General features: G+C 32.6%; 1 protein-coding gene across 2 annotated transcripts; it reads right to left on the reverse strand.

The window, feature by feature from the left end:
- Window positions 1-11,375: 11,375 nt before the first annotated feature.
- LOC132628218 (probable serine/threonine-protein kinase PIX13) lies at window positions 11,376-17,759 on the reverse strand. 2 transcript variants are annotated; one of them, XM_060343978.1, is made up of 5 exons: window positions 17,489-17,759; window positions 16,685-17,016; window positions 12,374-12,509; window positions 11,976-12,112; window positions 11,376-11,870 (listed from the first exon to the last, which is right to left on the reverse strand). In XM_060343978.1, the coding sequence occupies exons 1-5, from the start codon at window positions 17,556-17,558 to the stop codon at window positions 11,772-11,774; spliced, it is 774 nt and encodes a 257-aa protein (XP_060199961.1). In that variant the 5' UTR covers window positions 17,559-17,759; the 3' UTR covers window positions 11,376-11,771. The 2 variants fall into 2 exon arrangements, with proteins under 2 accessions (XP_060199961.1, XP_060199960.1); XM_060343977.1 differs by having other exon boundaries at window positions 11,976-12,115; window positions 17,489-17,756.
- Window positions 17,760-19,400: the final 1,641 nt, after the last annotated feature.

A 19,400-nucleotide genomic window follows, 5' to 3' on the forward strand; every position in this document is an offset into this window, starting at 1 on the left:
AGTCTTTACTTTAAATGTGCTAACAGATTTGTAAGTATACAATTTGTCATGATATTTACTTTACATGTGTCATGTTAGCACTTCATATGCCATGACTCATTCTAGTTGTTGTCCTTTAGTTCAATACGTGGCAAACTCATTTAAGTGGAAAACAATTGCTGTCCATGCAATATACATCCAACAGCCTTAATTAATGCAACAATTAATCCGTACTCTTCCACTTTATTCTATTATTTAATCAATTACCCACATAATTAATTTTTTGATCTCAATTCACTTAAATGGTGATTATTTTTAACATACTTTATATACTCATTACCATAACCGTGTAATATAACACTAGTCCATAACCTCATTTGCCATACATAAAATATTATTTTCAATCATTGTCGTCACATTTTTGTCTTAAATAATTTTGAGAATTCACCCCATGTATACACCAAGTTCTTTGATTTTCATGCTTGAAATGACCAAATCCTCCGGGCTCGAATAAATTTGCTCATTTTTGGCGGTTCAATTTCTTAGTCTAAAAATACGGGGTATTATAGCTTGGACCGTATTTCACTCAAATAAACGTTGAACCTTAATGAAAATTATTTTATCCAATTCACTTGACTTCTAATCCTTTCTATACATCTGTACCATCACTCTAACCACCTATGAGCTTGAGGGATAACCGTGCTTCCGTTACTAATGTCATTTAACTCGCACGCTTCCCAACGCACGAAAATACGGGATGTAACACTAATCCTATTGGGTAATTAATCTATCTTTATTTAGGATTATTAATTCACTTTTTATGGCGGTTATTTGTAATTTTCATTTGATTATACTGTTTAAAACAATTATCCGAGTTACAAATCGCACTTCTGAAATGTGATTTATAAATTTTCTGTAATGCGATTTATAAATTTAATTTCTAATAAGTCATTTCCCAGGCAATCAATTACATCTGTTAATATAAAACAAATGTAAATCGCACTTGAGTATGCATTTTACATATTTTTGAAATTCACAAAAAAAAAAAAAAAAAAAAAAAACACACACACACACAACTGTAAAAATTTCCAGCCGAAATTGCTCAATTTGGAAATATTTTCATATCCTTGAATAAATCAATGGTTGATTAAGTTTTTCCCCCACGAACCACCTCAATTTGAATTCTTGGTAAATTACTGTACTGTTTGACTCTTTTATAGTATTAAATTTTATTTTCTCTTTCAAGAATTAATTTATGTTTATTTTATTTTCCACAATGCGAACTTGTTTTTGATTGGAAAAAAAATAGGGTCAACACCATAATTAAATACTCTAATGTTGTGTAAACCAAGCAATATATGGCTAATGAAAGAGGTTACTACCTCTTTATCAGACTGAATCTATTGGATCTTTATTTTAAGTCTATTTGGGACTTACTTTCCATTTCCAATGGGTACTGTATCTTGGACCAACACATGAAGCACAAAGTCTACTCTTCCATTTATGTATGGTTTATGTTGTCCCTTACCCAAAATATGGGGCACAAGATATTTTGAAAATAATAATGAAATCTCGAAGGATACAACAAACACACAATCTCCATACGTGTAACACATATATGTAAGCAAAACTAAATGGAGAATTCAATTACTAACATCCGATGTCAGCACTATCCTAGAATTTGAAATTTATAAAGTAAGACTCCTAGCTCTGCTTCTGCATGCATGTACATTATGTATGTATGCAGGGTCGAATTTATATTGAAAAAATGGGTCACGTGAACACATGGTCCTTCGATTAAATTCGGTATATTATGTATATAATTCTTGAAATATATCTAATATTAACTGAAGGAACCCATGGATAATTGAGACCTAGTGGAGCACTGGTAAGTGCTATGCTAGGTGGTTGAGGGATGGAAACCTATTTGCTGCACGATTGCATTTAAAAATAAATAAATTATAAAACGACCTTTAATTATGCATATAAAAATATTTACTTATCTTTTGCTCGCCAAGTTGATATCGCTATAAAATTCTATATCGTATCTTAAAAGCAATAGTAAACTCATCCTATTAAAATCGTGAATTCACCTTTATGCATGCTAATAATTAATTAACTTAAAAGGTTTGCTGAAGACTTTGAAAAAAGTTCCTTTTGTTTTGGTTAGGGAAATTTGCACTTTTAGTTCTTAAAATATTGACAAAATTCTGATTTTAATCATTGGAGTTCTAATTAAGCGCATTTTGGTTTTTATTCTTTTGCTTATTAATCTTTATAAATTTAATGAACTATTAACTATTACACCAATTAATAACGCATATGTTATGCTAATTTTTGTGTATTTCCTACGTAAAAGAAACAAAAGCAAACATCTTGATTGATCAACGATTAAACTTATCTAGTGAAACATTACAAGGACCAAAGTTATGATTTACTGATGGAGCAGTTAAGATGTCACAAGTGCCATTATCCCCTTTGGTTAATAAACAGAATCGATATTAATTTTACCCGACTTTAGGCTTACTTTGTCAAGATTAAAATGCGATGTGGATATAAAAATCATAGCAAATTCGAACTTGACTAACCCTTAAACTCTCTTTGCTAAATTGGAAAGTGTAACAACTAAAAACAACACGTTGACTTATAGAAAAATTTAATCTATTTAGTCAACCATTGTTTGCCTCTTCTGCTGGAAAAAGAATTGATTACTATTACAAGTTTTTGATTTTTTTTTTAAAAGCAACAATATACGAAGAATAGCTAATATACAATTTATTTTACTCTTTCATCCTAAATCTGAAGTCTCGAGTTCGAACCTTGGGTATGGGTTCACCTTTATCCCTCCCAATGTGAAACTTTTCTGCATGAATCTGAATTTAGCCGGGTCCCAATGAAATTACTAGACACCGGATGACAAATAACAATAATGAAATACAATTTATTTTCATATTCTTTGAAGACCTTTTCACATATTGGACTACTAGTTAGAGAGAGACATGTTGAAGAAGAAGTTGTCAACGTTAAGAAAGAAATAACTAATATTTTTTCCTTTTTGGGGGATAAATTGCAATTTCACAGTCTCTCAAATTTCATGTGTGATCCATGACGCAATCATTTGATAGTTTTCATATTATTAAACAAAAAAGACAAGAAAATGAATGGAAACAAGAAGGTTACTCCTAAATCATTAGTTTAACAAAGTTTGCCTTTTTTCTGTTTTTTTTTTTTTTTTTTTTTTTTTATATATATACATCTTCTCAGACAGACATGTCTCACGAAAGGATTATTTTTCCAACATTTTGACTTTATGGTTAAAGGAATGCAAAATAAATCAGACAACTTGATCTGATACGTACTTCACACTAAAACATTTTTTATATATGCCAAAAGAAAACGTGAAACACTTCATATATATAAATAGAAGATTAGACAGCTATAGTACAATAATTATATTTAATTCAACAAATGGAAATTGAACCGCTCAAACAGATAAATATTAGAGAAAATAAAGACAATAAAATTGAGAAAGATTGAAAATTGTGGCATATATGATCTATAAATTTAAAAGCCGGCAGCTAGAGGAACTTTCTTAGAAAAAGAGAAATGTGAATAGGTTGATTTGTAAAACTATGGACTAAATGAGATGTATCACTTTTTAATCTTGGATATGACTACTCATAACATCAAGACTAAATTGACCTTTATATTTTGAAGAGAAAAGATATGTTTTAACCCCTGAACTTGGCACGAAAATTCACTTTAGCAACTAAACTTAATTTCTATTTATTTACCCCCCTTAACAACTTACGTTTCAATTATTTTCCACCCTAAAAAAATAATACCACTTTCACAATGGGAGGTGTATTACACTCGCGTCACGTCATTGTCACATCAATGCCACATCATTGCCACATCGTTGCCACATCATTGTCATGTCAAAATTACCAAAACATCATTTTTTTGTTTTTCTTTTATTATTTTTTTTCTTTCTCTTTCTTCTTCTTTCTCCTCATCCTCACCCTACTTTTATCAACCACCATGCCGCCGCCGCTGCCGCCGCCTTCGCCGTAAAAAATTAGACGAACTGCCCTTAAAAAAAAATCATCACCATCATCTTTAACCCACACCCACCACCACCACCATCATCTCCCCACCAAATTTCATCAAATTCCTTAAAAGAAAAAAAAATCGCAACCACCATCTTTAACCCACATCCACAACCACCACCATTTCTAGCAAACCCATTTCTTCCACCACCATTATTAGCAAACTCATTTCTTCCATAACTTTATTTTTGAAAGAAAATCAAAATACCCACATCCACAACCACCACCATTTCTAGCAAACTCATTTCTTCCACCACCATTATTAGCAAACCCATTTTTTCCATAACTTTATTTTTGAAAGAAAATCAAAATCAAAATCAAGAAACCAAAAATGGTGAAAATGAAAAGAAGAAGCAGTTGGAGGGGGGGGGGGGGGGGGCTGTGGAGTGAGAGGGGGATTGTGAAGAAGATGGTGATGGTTTTTATTTTTATTTTATTTTTTAATTGTATAATGTTTATTTTATTTTTTAATTGTATAACCTTTATTTTATTTTTTAATTTATAATATATATATATATGAGCGGGTCCATTTTTTTTGTTTTTCACTCTCTTAATTATTATTTTTTTGGTTTTTTTTTGCCACGTCAGCATTTGGGGTGGAAAACAATTGAAACGTAAGTTGTTAAGGGGGGTAAATAAATAGAAATTAAATTTAATTGCTAAAATGAGTTTTCGTGCCAAGTTCAGGAGTTAAAACATGTCTTTTCTCTATTGTGAACCATGATCTAGTTTTTTAATGTTCTACCTTCACTTATGGTTTATTGTTATTTCAGGTCATCATACGTTTGTCATTAAAATTAATCATTGGTTTCCAATGTACTCCACATGATTCTATAATACTAGTTGCATTTAACTTCCATACCATTATTTAACTTGTGTGAGTTTTTACATTACCAATTTAAAACTCGGATAAAAGATCAAAATTAGGATAGGTTAACAGCCAATATAAAATTTGTCAATATGATGATTGGATTGTCAGTATATCATGTAATATTATAATATTGTAATTTTCCATACCACTAGTGCAATTCTAACAAGTTTTAGATATATCATTGGAAAACTAAAAGAGCTACCGAAGAAACATAATGTAGAGCCCGTTTGGATTGACTCATAAGTTGCTTAAAAGTTGCTTATAAGCTGTTTTCGGCTTTTTTGAGTGTTTGGCTGACCAGCTTAAAGTCATTTTGTGTTTAAAATAAGCTCCAAAAAATAATTGGGCCCATTTGACTTAACTTATCTAAAACAGCTTATAAGCTGAAAACAGCTTATAAGCAAAAAAAAAAAAAAAAAAGTTAGACTACCCCAACTTATTTTTTTTAGCTTATAAGCTGCAAACAGCTTATAGGCATAAGCCCATCCAAACAGGGTCGTAGTCTTTGCTTAACTTTTGGATAGGAGAGATTTTGAGATATGTGACCAGATACTTCCACCATATCTAAAGTCTCTATCAACTAGATTCTCCTTTTTCATCGAATACTAGCTCGAAATCTATTATTGAATTATATCTAATGAAAAATTTGAGATATGCGACTAGATACTTCCTTTAGATCTATAATCTCCTATCAACTAGATTTTTTTTTTTTTTCACGATTACTAACTTTACTAGCCTTGCATCTATCTTAAAATTTTGTTGGACCAAATGTCATGTAGTTCATGGTCAATTCACTGTTCACTGATCAAAGTCTGTTTGTTCAATGTTCTTATTCCTTTTGTTCTCTGAATATTTATTCAAGTACTTATTAGAATGCACATTTGCACTGGGTCTATTAAGTGGTAGTAAATCTATAAATGGTACTCTAATCAAAACTTCAATCGTGATAAAATTTGTTTAAAGTATCGTTCAAAAAAGAGTCGTGTAAATCCTTCATTCTTTCTAAGTAATTCACTTCAAAACTCATTATGAAAAGCCCCGTAACATCAAATTTAGCTCATTCACTTCAAAACTGATTATGAAAAGTCCCATAACATCATTTTTAGCTCATTCACATCAAGATTGGTTATGAACCTTGGGTAACATCATCTTTGACCACCTTCCAGTGTACGCAACCACTAAAACGAAACAATTGGTCCGACTGCTAAAGAATATACACTAAACAACTGATTATATATGATTCCTAAAAGATTGACTTTTATTTATTATCATAAGTCCGACATGAAACAATGAATTAGAGACTGTTTGTAAGCAAATTGTGAACACTAATAAAATAGGAGAAATGGACACTTTTTTGAAATCCCCTTAGAAGCACTTGAGGTGACACTATTGGGTACTGAAACAAAATGTATCTTAATGAAGCAAAATTAATATTGAAGATTCAATTAGACCTCATAGTTGTTGTAGGAGCAATAAAGTTCTTTACTGCAACAGTTTCTCTTCAAAGCTAATCTAAACTCACAATAAACTTAATAGTCTTTTACATTGGTTTATTTACTTTATAGACAAATAAATAAGCAGCCCTGACCATAAACTTGTGTTTTAGAATATCCAAATAATGTGAAACAAGACTCATGCTTTACCTGTGTTACGGTAAAAATAAATACATGAGACAAAGCACTGTACATTTTTATTGCTAACTCGAAGGAAACATCATCTGAAACACCAAAAAGGTTTGTACTACTTTAACAAATCCTATATGCTAATAGAAGAACAAAATTGGAACACGTCTGGAGGGAGGTCAAGTGAGAAATGAAATAGCCACTATATCTCCACCGACCACAGCTTGCATCTGTTCATACAAGTCAAAAAATTAGCAAATTTGTCTCATCTTCAACTTTATAAATCTGACGTCAACAGATTTGCAACAAGGGGATTGCAAATATTTAAACGGTAAGAGGCACTAGAGCAATATGTAGCAGGTACCTCGTCGAATTAGTTAAGGTGTGACCAAGCTGGCCCGAACATCACGGTTATAAAATTAAAAAAAAAATGATGTCTGCAGGAGGATAATAGTAGTCTTTATATTACAGATTGCCGGTCCACAATCAAATTTGTATTTCAAGGCATATAAATTACATATTGATCTGATCATCCTAAAAGGCAGTTTCGCGTATATATATACCTGTTCAAACATCATAGTCTTATAGTAATAAACAAAGATTAGAAGAAATGAAAACTTCCTCAAGCTACACACCAACCAAACAGGAGAAAAAGAAAAAATGTAGACCAGAGAAGCGTAAAAGAATGTTTCTAAAAATATATCTGCATCAACCTACCTTTATCGAATCCAACACGCTGAAATGGTCAGAAATATATTTAACTAACTTTCACTTGGAACAAAATCCCAACTACAATATTTAGTTCACATTCTGTGCATATTCTTTACTAACTCATCATATCAGCGGAAGCGCATTGGATGTGAAATTTCTTCTTGCCTCATACTCCTCAAAAGCCAACAGTATTTTCTTAACTTTAACACGGAGCAGATTTAATTCCAAAAGTTCATTTTCTTGAAGTGACGTTTAATTCTCCCCTGTGTTGATTTGTTTGATTTCCTTGCGAATCAGACATTTCAACTTGTGAGACAAGGTAGTCAAGTGCGACAACAATATCACTGATGTTCGGGCGAACTTTGGCATGTTCCTGAATACACATTGCAGTGATTGCAATTGCCTGCCGCAAAGACCGAACAGAGAGCTGACCATTCGACAAAGGATCAACCATTTGAGCAAACTTATTTCGGTCAGGAAAGGAAGAGACTGCAATCTGGCAAACAATTTCTCAGATCAAGAATCCTAGATGGAACACATAAAGATAATAACATCTTTTACTTTTTGGTCCGCAAATGTTAAACTATTAATAAGGCTATCTGCTCAATTTTGCATACTTTAAGGGCATATTTGACACTTTTGTTTATCAATCAGCTAATTAGGTTAATTGGGGCTTCTATTAAATTAAGGGCATATTTGAATCAGCTTCCGTTAAATTAAGAGCATATTTGGACTAACTACTGAACGGTAAGAGCATATTTGGACCAACTACTGAACGGTAACAGCATATTTGAGCCAAACTACTGACAAAGGGCATATCTGCTCAATTTCGAATACTTTAAAGGCATACCAACCTTTTCCGAAAAAACAGTTAATATTATCTATGTATAGAGATTACAAAATCTGAAAAACATGGTGCAGAATTTTTAAGCTGGACGAGTAAGTAGACAAAAATTAATGTGTAGGGACATTCGATAATATAAACTCGCCCAAACAAGAATGCATTTTAGAGCTATCATAAGCCTTTCGCCCTGTCCATACTATTCTTATGCATACTATTTTTGTATACCCTAGTCAATATTATTCTTATATAGAGTAAACCATGGCATTAAAAATAGCAGTACTATTATTATATACACCCTATTCATTATTATTTAGAAGTTATGCAATACATGTTATTTTTCATACAACAAACCAGACAGTCAATAAGAACTGATTCCAGCATAACTAATCTCAACATTACTAACCCATCATAACTTGTCTTCGAACCAAACAGACCCTAATAGTACTGGAATTCGGTTGAAAATATGACCAATCTTTTAAATGTCATTTAGACATGAGGATCAAGATTTGTGATTCAACATCTTCGAAGTTCAAATGGAAGAAGAACAAAACTCAGATAAACAAAGCAGGAATTATAACATTTCTAAGGATCTATTCAGAAGAAAAGGAAGTTAAATGGGCCTAAAGAAAAGGTAAACATTACAGTGATGAGTGGAATTGTCCCTTTTTGTTGACGTTGACTATCTTCAGTCTGAATACAGACATATACCAGCTTTCTCATGATTACCTAAGGGCAATTCGCGCGAAGGCCCTTCAAATGCGTTGGTCTTTAATTTTTGCCCCCGTAATGCGTGGTCTTTAATATTTGCCCTTCTAAGCTAAAAAATAATAAGAAAAGACGTTACTACCCCTACCCATCACATATAAAAACCTGAAAGTTTGTAACGAACCCCAAACATCCAATTAAACCTATCCATCATTTCAACAGCAAACATTTCAATCGTTCCATCGTTCCAACATTTCACTGGAAAAATCTCCATTGATTTTGCTGCTACAACATCAGAAAAGATAAATACATAATATATAGCGTTTCAATTGAACGTAATTCAACTCAATTTGATGCTTTATTAAGTTTAGATTTGTTAATATTTGAAAATAACAACAAATCATCTTCTATGAACTAAACAACTGATATTCAGTTGAGATTCAACATTGCGAATCATAATTTTACTCAACAACATAGAATTGATCAAATTTATTGCTTTGTTCTGATTTTGATTAGTTTATACGTTCCATTTGATTAGTATACAATGCTCAATGACTTAGACTTGAAATTATAGTAACTTCAGTTGACAAAAAATAATCAGGCAAAGTTCTGAACAAGTATGCCGGAGGAGGCAGAAGTTCACCTTGCAAAAGAACAAAGTATGCCGCTAGAGTCAAACTTTCATTTTCATAAGCAAACATCAAGTATACAAGTGTTAAGAACTAGAAAAGTATGCCGGAGGAGGCAGAAGTTTACTTTATAAAAGAACAAAGTATGCTATTAGAGGCAACTTTTATTTTCATGAGCAAAACAAAAATTTACGCAAGTGTTAAGAACTAGAAAAGTATGCCGGAGGAGGCAGAAGTTTACTTTACAAAAGAACAAAGTATGCTGTTAGAGACAACTTTCATTTTCATAAGCAAAATAAAAAAGTACACACGTGTTAAGAATTAGACAAGTCTGCCGGAGGAGGCAGAAGTTCACTTTACAAAAGAACAAATTATGCTGTTAGAGGCAAACTTTCATTTTCATAAGCAAAACATCAAGTATACAAGTGTTAAGAACTAGAAAAGTATGCCGGATGAGGCAGAAGTTTACTTTACAAAAGAACAAAGTATGCTATTAGAGGCAACTTTCATTTTCATAAGCAAAATAAAAAAGTACACAAGTGTTAAGAATTAGACAAGTCTGCCGGAGGGGGCAGAAGTTCACGTTACAAAAGAACAGAGTATGCTGTTAGTGGCAAACTTTTATTTTCATGAGCAAAACAAAAATTTACGCAAGTGTTAAGAACTAGAAAAGTATGCCGGAGGAGGCAGAAGTTCACTTTACAAAGAATAAAGTATGCTGTTAGAGACAACTTTCATTTTCATAAGCAAAACAAAAACATTATTAACAAAACAACACCAAAAACACATAAGATTGCATAAAAATCGAAATTATTAACAAGACAACACCAAAAAATCAAGCACACATAAATTAACTTAATTCATGAAGTTATGCCGGAACAAGCATAACTTTATGCCGGAACCGGCATAACTTCAGTTTACAAAATTACAAAGTATGCCATGAGAGGCAAACTTTCATTTTTCATAACCAAAACAAAACATTATTAACAAAACACCAAAAACACATAAGATTGCATAAAAACCAAAATTATTAACAAGACAACACCAAAAAACCAAGCACACATAAATTAACTTAATTCATGAAGTTATGCCGGAACAAGCATAACTTTATGCCGGAACCGGCATAACTTCAGTTTCAAAAACCATGAACTCTGCCGGACCCGACATATGTTGCCTCAGACAAACACATTCTTCACAAAAACCAGATTATTAAATAAAAACAGCAGCAACAACATAAAACAACCGTTCACAGGCAAAACTTCAACGATTCAACAAAGAGAAAACCAAAACGCACATCAAAATCAACTAAAACATATTACGACATTCATAATACGACATTCAAAAAACCAAAATATATACATGGGGAATGAAACTAAAGTTCAAAAAATCATACAGACACTATAACAAAATACTATAATTTCAAATAAAAAAGGATCAATTAAATATAAAAAACGATGAAGACAAGGATATCAATTCAACAAATAACAATTTAACATAAAAACAAATATTGAAACGAGCAAAAGATCCAAATTCGTACCTAAGTTTTAGAACAGATGAGACAAACACAAAACAGAGGAGGAAAGAAGAAGCAAAAAAAGAAAAGAAAAGGGCAAATGACGAAATAAAAAGGATTTTAATGGGGTAAGGGTAATTTTGTCAAAAAACTTTCATTAAACAGGCGGCAAGGGCAAAATTTAAAGAAAACATAAATGAGGGGCAAAATATAAAGACCAGCCCAAAGAAGGGCACTCCGCGCAAAAAATTGATTACCTAAGACCATTTCAAAGTACCAACAGTTCATAGTGGGCCCCTTAAATGGGCCTTGTTTAGATAAAAGTTGGACTGGGCCTATAGTGCACACGAGCCCACAAATCAAAAAAGGACATTTGTGGCGGTCACATAAAGTTCTTTTGTGAAATCGATCATATAACTACAAGAACATTTGTAACGGGCCATTTAACCGATAAACTCATTTGGATCTCCCTTTCGAGTTTCAGTAGCTGCGGTTGATAGGAGCATGATGTGCTTGATTGCCAATGTAATTACCACTACCCGTTTTCTTAACGTGTAGAGGCGACCGATGCCCAGAATTGTTGTGATTTCGATGTTCCCGAGCGGTTTTCTTTTCTCGCGTTCTCATCTTGATACCCTTACATTCTTCCAAAATATTGGAACCGGACCGGTAAACCATTAAACGGTTAACCGGAACCGGTTAACCGGTGCTACCGGTTCCGGTTCCGGTTCCGGTTTAACCGGTCCGGTTACCGGTTAAAACCGGTAAGACCAAACCGGTTACCACCCTTAGCCATAAGTGCCAACAATTCTAGTGGTCACATGTGAGTCACCATTTACTGGACCCATCTTAGCTAGTCCAAAATCAGAAAGCTTTGCATTATAGTCCTGTCACGAGAATAATATTTCAAACCAATCATTCATAAGTAATTGTAAAAAACTATTTAAAAAAGAAAAAAAAAACTAGAATGATAGAGAAGAAAAGAAAATTACCGCGTCCAGTAAAATGTTGTCAGCTTTGAAATCACGGTAAATAACTTGCTTCTCTGTGGTGTGTAAAAAAGCAAGTCCTCTTGCTGCTCCTATCGCTATATTCAACCTTGTATCCCACGACAATGTTTCTGCACCTTCTTCTAATATATAGAATATCCAAAAATAGTGTTATTACATTTTGAATTATAAACTAAGAGTTCAACCTCCATATACCTATCAGATCACTTAAAAGATAACTACAAGTAATTCTTTATAATAAGAGAACTTGTAATATGAGGAAATAAGGCAAGTAACCTTTAATTATATGTGAACATATTTTATATAAATTGTTGATGTGTATAAATTAAATCAACCAGGTTGACAAAGTTATAAGGATTAGTAAAATAATAAGGGCTTACTTCTGAAAAGATGACTTTCTAAGCTTCCTTTCTGCATGTGTTCATACACAAGAAGGAACGTTTTTTCTTCCCAGCAATATCCAATTAGTTTAACTAGATTCGCATGACTAAATTTTCCCAGAAACTTTACTTCAGCCTGCAAAAACAAATATTAAATAATCAATTATCCATAGATTACAATAGATATTTTCTTATAGCCATCGCTATTTTAATGATGTAATGATTTATGCTTAATCTAATAATTTAGTAATCAAACTGTTGAATCGTTGAGTAATCGATTAAAAGTGACGTAATAAATAGGAAACAAAAAGACGAAGAAAAAAATGACAATTTTACCGTTTCAAATTAGAAAGTTGACTCATAACGTTGGCTTCTGGATTTCAAATCAGGGCTTTTTTCTTGTGTTTGACTTAATAAGTTTACCCTTTTTCAAATCTCCTTTCGAGTCAATAGTTTAACTTTTTTTTAACTTAAAAATAACTATAGGTAACTATTCAAAATAAGTCATGAGATTAGCTATCTTAAAAGTAAGACAGACAAGTTGTCACAATATGTTGAATTGTACCGTGTATTTAAGTTTGTACATAAGATAATTTTTTTCTGGTTTTCAAAAATAAGACAGACAAGTTGTCATAACTAGTGTTTTAAAAGGTGGGGCGTTTTACATACGCCTCGAGGCACGGGGCGTAAGCCCCATGAGTATTTAATTTTTAGTATTTCTTAAAATAATATAATTACAATAAATATTTTAAAATAGGTAAAATTACATAAAAAATAAAAGAAAACTATATATATATATATATTTGTGTGTGCGCGCGCGCGCGTTGATCCTCACAAAAAAATGATCAAAGCAATCCATTATACACCGCTTATAACTTGTAATTCTATATAACATAATTTTACAAGTATAAACAATACAATGAAATAAAAGCTATTATGAAATGCAAATCAATTCTAACATTTTAACTTTCAAACACGGAAAAAAACATAGTTTCTTAAAACACTATTATTATCATACTATTCATTTTATCTCCCTATAAACAAATAATCAATAAAATTTATCAATATTACAATTAAAACATAACTTCTTCATGAACAAAAAATAAAATTATATGATAATTCTGATATATAGGACTTATGACCAATGACAAGTGAAAATGTACAATTCTGCTATGTGTTTTTTTTTTTTAAATTAAGTGATATTCACCCTCACGACGTTCTCAAATAGTAAATATCCAATACTACGACTTGTTATATGAGTTACACCCAATATTCTATTTGTATAGATGAAAAACTATTAAGTATCATTATTTTGTTAAACAATTATGAGGGTGAATGATTTTAATTAAGGAATTTAAAATATAATTTGTGTAAGAACTGTTAGGCGAGCCCTGGGCGTTGGGCGTTAGGCGTGTTTAGGGCGTACGGTTGGGCGCTTAGGGCGTAAGCTTCAAAGGAACTAAGCCCCGCACGTTAGCCCCAGGGCATTTTGCCATTGCCCTGCCCCGAGACGAGCCTCGGGGCGAGTCCTAACACTGCCTTTTAAAACAATGGTCATAACATGTTGAATTGTACATTGTATATAAGTTTGGATATAAAATATTTTTTTTTCCTGATTTTCATATTTAATTGCGACGAATGTCTAGAGAGGTAGAATATATGTAAACCTTACCCTACCATTGCGAGCCGGAGAGGCAAGAAAAAGTATCAATTTCATTCCGTATAATTTTGATACTTATGTTGAAGTGGTGATATTTCTTCTTCGTGACTTAAATTTGATGAGCATATTTTCCATATTGACAGTACAGACCTTATTCCTACCATTGTGAGGTAGAGAGGCAGGTAAACGTATCAATTTAATTCTGAGTACTCATTTCAGCAACAACAACATACCCAGTGAAATCCCACAATGTGAGTCTGGGGAGGGTAAAATGTATGCAGACCTTATCCCTATATCGAAAGATAGAGAGGCTGTTTCCGGAAGACCCTCGGCTCAAGAGAAAACACAACAAGAAAAGGTCAGATAAGCACAAGCAGTTCAAAGCAAAATGAAAATGAAACTAAAGAAAACAAAAAAGTCATGATAGAGCAGTCTGGAAAAGGAAGTAGTAGCTACCACAGATAAATAAGATAATCGAAATACAAGAAATAACATATAGTAGCAAGAATCAAAGGACAATAGACTATACAACAAAACTGCGACTACCTACTAGCCTTCTACCTTAATCTGAGTCCTCGATAACCTCCTATCTAAGGTCATGTCCTAGGTAAACTGGAACTACGTCATGTCCTGTCCAAGCACCTCTCTCCAATACTTCTTCGGCCTAGCTCTACCTGTTCTAAAACCATCCATAGCTAATCTCTCGCACTGGGGCATCTGTGTCTCTCCTCCTCACATGCCCAAACCATCTCAATCTCGCTTCCCGCATCTTGTCCTCCACAGATGCCACTCCCACCTTATCTTGGATAAGGTGCCACTCCCACCAAGTACTCATTTCATTCCTTATAATTTTGATATTTGAGCGCGAGTGGTGATATTTCTTCTTCGTGACTTAAATTTGATGAGCATATTTTCTACAAGTTAATTGATAGTATCGAGAACCATGTGGATACTTTGAACTAGTCAAGCTATATTTTCTTCAGGTGGAAAAAAAAAACTCTTCAGCATTTTAGTCTTTTAATTTTGGACTGGTCCCCTTTATTTATTTCCTTTCCTTTTCTCATAGAAGTGACCGGTCAAATATTAGCTATTTCATTCGTCCCAATTTATGTACCACTCTTCGTTTTTTTAGAATCAATTTGACTAAGTTTTAAAGCTAAATTGGATTGGATTAACTTAATATTTTAAAATTAAATTTTTTATATTTGAAAACTACATGAAAAATACTATAATTTCTAACTTTTCTCATATCAATTTGGTGAAAAAATACATCTTAAAATATTAATTAAAGTCTATGTAATTTGAATCTCGAAAAATGAAAAATTCCAAATTGGGACATAGGGATGTAAAGAAAAAAACCACATTTTAATAATGTGAAAAAAGTTATAATATAATAAATAATCAAGAGATGTATACAGAAGTGACAAGACTATCCGAGATCATAATGTCAAGAAAACTCTATTTCATATACTATAATAAAAGTAACTGAATTCTCAAACCAATCACAACTTTGACTTTGAATGCTCTATTTTATTGGTTTAGAATTTAATATCTCTAGTGTTAGGTTTTTTTATACAGGTGTAAATTTCCCATTGGTCGAACGTGATGGATTATATCCTTAGCTTTCATGAACGTAAACTATGGACGAAAATAAAATAGAAGGAATTATTCTGATCAATACTGCTTTATGAATAAGATGAAGAATTGCGTGGACCTCTAAGGATGTAGTGCGATGGTCTAAATATCTTTAGCTTCCACTAGATGTCTCGAGTTTGAGCGCAAAATATGAAGGTGCATTAGCATAAATGACCTTTTCTAAGATCAAATTTTGAATTATATATTCTGTCAACATAGTAGACTAAATTCGTAAAGGGCACTTTTAAAGATAGAATTTAGCCTTTAAAAATGTATTTAATAACTAGAGGTCTTGAGTTTTGAATGCAACTAATGAAGGTGTATTAGCACAAATGACCTTTTTCGAGACCATCTTTAAAATCATGTCTCCCGTTAGCTTAGTAGGCTAAATTTGTCAACAGAAAAAAACATTCATTCAACTATTTTAAATGTGATATTTAGCCCACTGGAAGAGATTAAAAAAGGTGCTCTAAAAAATATCATCTGGTGCGTATAATCAAGGAAAAAGGGTCAAATTTACTATTTTGCTATGCGAAAAAGGATCAATTTTACTCTCCGTTATACTATTCGTACAAAATACTTTCGCTTTTACTTAAATAGTTCAGATGTATCCTCTTCCTTTAGAATTGTCCAAGGTGGAGCTCACATGACATGTCACCTTAGTCCTAGCTCATTTTACTCCCTCCCCGCCACTTGTTTTTCCCGCCACTATCTGTTCCTTCTCCTCCACTACCATTATCACCTTTAAACAATGTTTTTCTCATTTAGTCAGCTTACTCAGCTGACTTTGAATTCATCAAGCAACAACAACAATAACAATAAAAATAATAACATATTCAGTGTAATTTCACAGGTGAATAGGGAGGTAGAGCGTACACAGACCTTATCCCTACCTCAATTAAGAGATAAAGAGGCTGTCGACTATATATGAATTAGTGGGCCAATAAATTTCAGATATTATACCAAAAAAATAATAATGCATGGGAAGCCAACGAAGATATATACGAATAACAAACCTGCCATTCCTTGAGACCTTGTTCACTCTCAGGATTTGATTTTTTAACAGCAACTGGCATACCAACTCCAACTTTTGAAGGAGCAAATGTTTTATCATCAACCCATCCTTTAAATACGGTACCAAATCCTCCTTCGCCTAACACTGTATCGGGTCGAAAATTCTTCGTTGCACTCTTCAATTCTGCTAAAGTAAACATTTTTAAATTTGGAGTAATTATTTTCCCACTCGCCGGAACTTCCACTTTCGCCGCATCACCGCCATCACTGCTAGGCTGCGCCTCCACCGTCCTTGTGTTACTTGCCGAAGGAGTACTGACATGTTTCTTGATCACTAGCAAAGGATCAAAAAGCATAAACATATGAATTAGAGTATGAAACTTTTTCTTTGGTACAATCAAATTAGCGAACCTCAGAATTTTCACTAAGTAAATTCAAAATATAGAGAAGTAAACGCATGAAAAATTGAAGAAATATCAACATACATACTATATACATAATAATTTATTTTTTTTGACTATATATATGAAGTGTAATTTTACAGCAAAGGGCGTTCGGATTGCACCAGACCGGCCCCTTGCTTCAGACTGCTTCTGACCTCCATTTACTTTTAGATAGTACTTTGATCAGGTACGAAGTTTAAGAATGGATGAAAACTTTTGCTATACATATGTATATATTATTTATTCCATTTTTGTAGCTATAACAACAATATGAGAGTTCTCAAATATAGAAACTAAAGGCTTTCTTTCTGCGACATACTAACAATAATGAACTGATGTATAGAGGGAGTATGTAGTAAATACCTGAAGGAGGGCTAGAAAACTTGGAAGTGGGAGGAAGAACATCTACAGGTTTTGGCCAACAATTTCCCATTTTTTCTTCAGGTTTTCCTTTGCTCTTTCTGTAATATTTTCGGGAGAACAAGTTGCGGTGCTGCTACTAATTAATAGTAATAATCTTTATGGTGAATAGCTTGTAGTTTTCTTGAGGTTGTGGTGTGGATTAATTTCTTTGAAGGAGAGAAGGAAGGAAGGAGGAAAGATAGTTGGCCAAATGAAAACTGAGAGACGTCTTTTATATTCGCACTGCATACAAAAAACAAAAGACTATACATACACACTTTGTTGTATTTTTTAAATTATTGAGAGTACTACTTTTTGGTTTTATGGAGTTATTCAATTGTATCCTCCCTACGCTGCCCTCTTATGTTGGCCAATAAAATATGTTTTCCTGACGATATTTTCTTTGATTTTCATTCGGTGTTTTGATATTTAATTTGAGATTTCGATTAATTTGAATTAAGCCGCCCAAAATTTATTATAGAGACACTATATTATGAAAAAAAAGATAGTCCGATGCACAAAGTATTCCTCGTTAAAAGGGTCCGAGTAAGGGTCACACCCTAAGGGGTGTGATGTAAACAGTCTATCTGGTTGTTTTCACGACTCAAACTTGTGATCTAGACATCTCAAGAAGACAACTTTACCTTTGTTCTATTGTTCTATTTCACGCACATTATTACAACAACAACACACGCATTGTAGTCTCACAAGTGGGGTCTAGGAAGTGTAGAGTGTACTCAGACCTTATCCCTACCTTGGGAAAGTAGAGAGGTTATTTCCGAAAGACCCTCGGCTCAAAAGTGTACGTACTTTATTGTATTTTTTAAAAATTATTACTACTTTTGTAGTTTTATGGGCTTATTCAATTGTTTCCTTTGCAACCAACTCCTCTTCCGTTGCCCAATAAGTTTCTCTAACTACTTTTTCCTTAAAAAAAAAAAAAAAGTTTTCCACCATATGTTTGATATTTTTTTGGGATCTCGACTAATTCAGATCAAATTGCATAAGTTAATTCTTACAGTGTAAAATTTATAAATAACCGATTTTTAGCTTCTATAATAGAAAACAGCTAATATCATATACAGTAGTTTTAAATTTTAAAGATGAAACTCCACAATTTGTAAAACTTGCAGAATTTGAAACTCTATAAAAGTGGATTTTTCAAAGACAGGATCAAAAAAGTACCTACATGTGCACTGTTTCTACCTCATTAAGAAGAAAACCCTCTTTATTAGGATTTTCTTCATTCCAAAAAATTGAACCGATACTTTTATGTAAGCGTGGACGAGTTCCATCCATCCCATTATAGTTTTGACCGGTTCTAGCTGACAAGACTAGGATGTCTTCTTCGGATCTGATAAAGATAAAAGTTTGACATTTTTTCAGCCATATGAATTAGTAGGACTACAATATTAATATTATAATCTAAATTTATCATATTTAATCTAAGAGACGATTCATTTACGTTTAATTTTGACATGCGAAAGTTGGTTACTGATTCATTTAGTTGCTTTACTTTGAAAAAACTTTCTTCTAGATCATATCCCAATGTTAATTTTATATAATATATTAAATAATAGTAGAGAATGTTGTTTGGACATATTGAAACTATATTCTTCGCCATACCAAACATATTCTTAGGAACATTAATTTATTTTTCCTGATATCTATCCTCTGCTGTGTTTTTAATTCTCAAAAGGGGATTTGTGGAAATTTAAAATAGTAATTAGTTTATAAGTCAGTACAAATTAAAGTTGAAAATGCATAGCAGTCGTGTGAAGTGGTAGTACGCTGGCTTGATGTATACTCTTATGAATTTTATTGAGGTTCATTAACTCTAGTTGTTTAGCATTTAATTTTCTTTTTGTTCTAG

The sequence above is a fragment of the Lycium barbarum genome, chromosome 2, assembly GCF_019175385.1.
Source record: "Lycium barbarum isolate Lr01 chromosome 2, ASM1917538v2, whole genome shotgun sequence".
Taxonomy (NCBI): domain Eukaryota; kingdom Viridiplantae; phylum Streptophyta; class Magnoliopsida; order Solanales; family Solanaceae; genus Lycium; species Lycium barbarum.

Coding starts and splice junctions, on each gene's coding strand:
- LOC132628218 (XM_060343977.1), bottom strand. CDS start 17,558: ATGGGAAATTGTTGGCCAAAACCTGTAGATGTTCTTCCTCCCACTTCC. Junction 17,017..17,488: donor GTTTTCTAGCCCTCCTTCAG/GTATTTACTACA, acceptor ATCCTTTGCTAG/TGATCAAGAAACATGTCAGT. Junction 11,871..11,975: donor ACAACATTTTACTGGACGCG/GTAATTTTCTTT, acceptor TTCTCGTGACAG/GACTATAATGCAAAGCTTTC.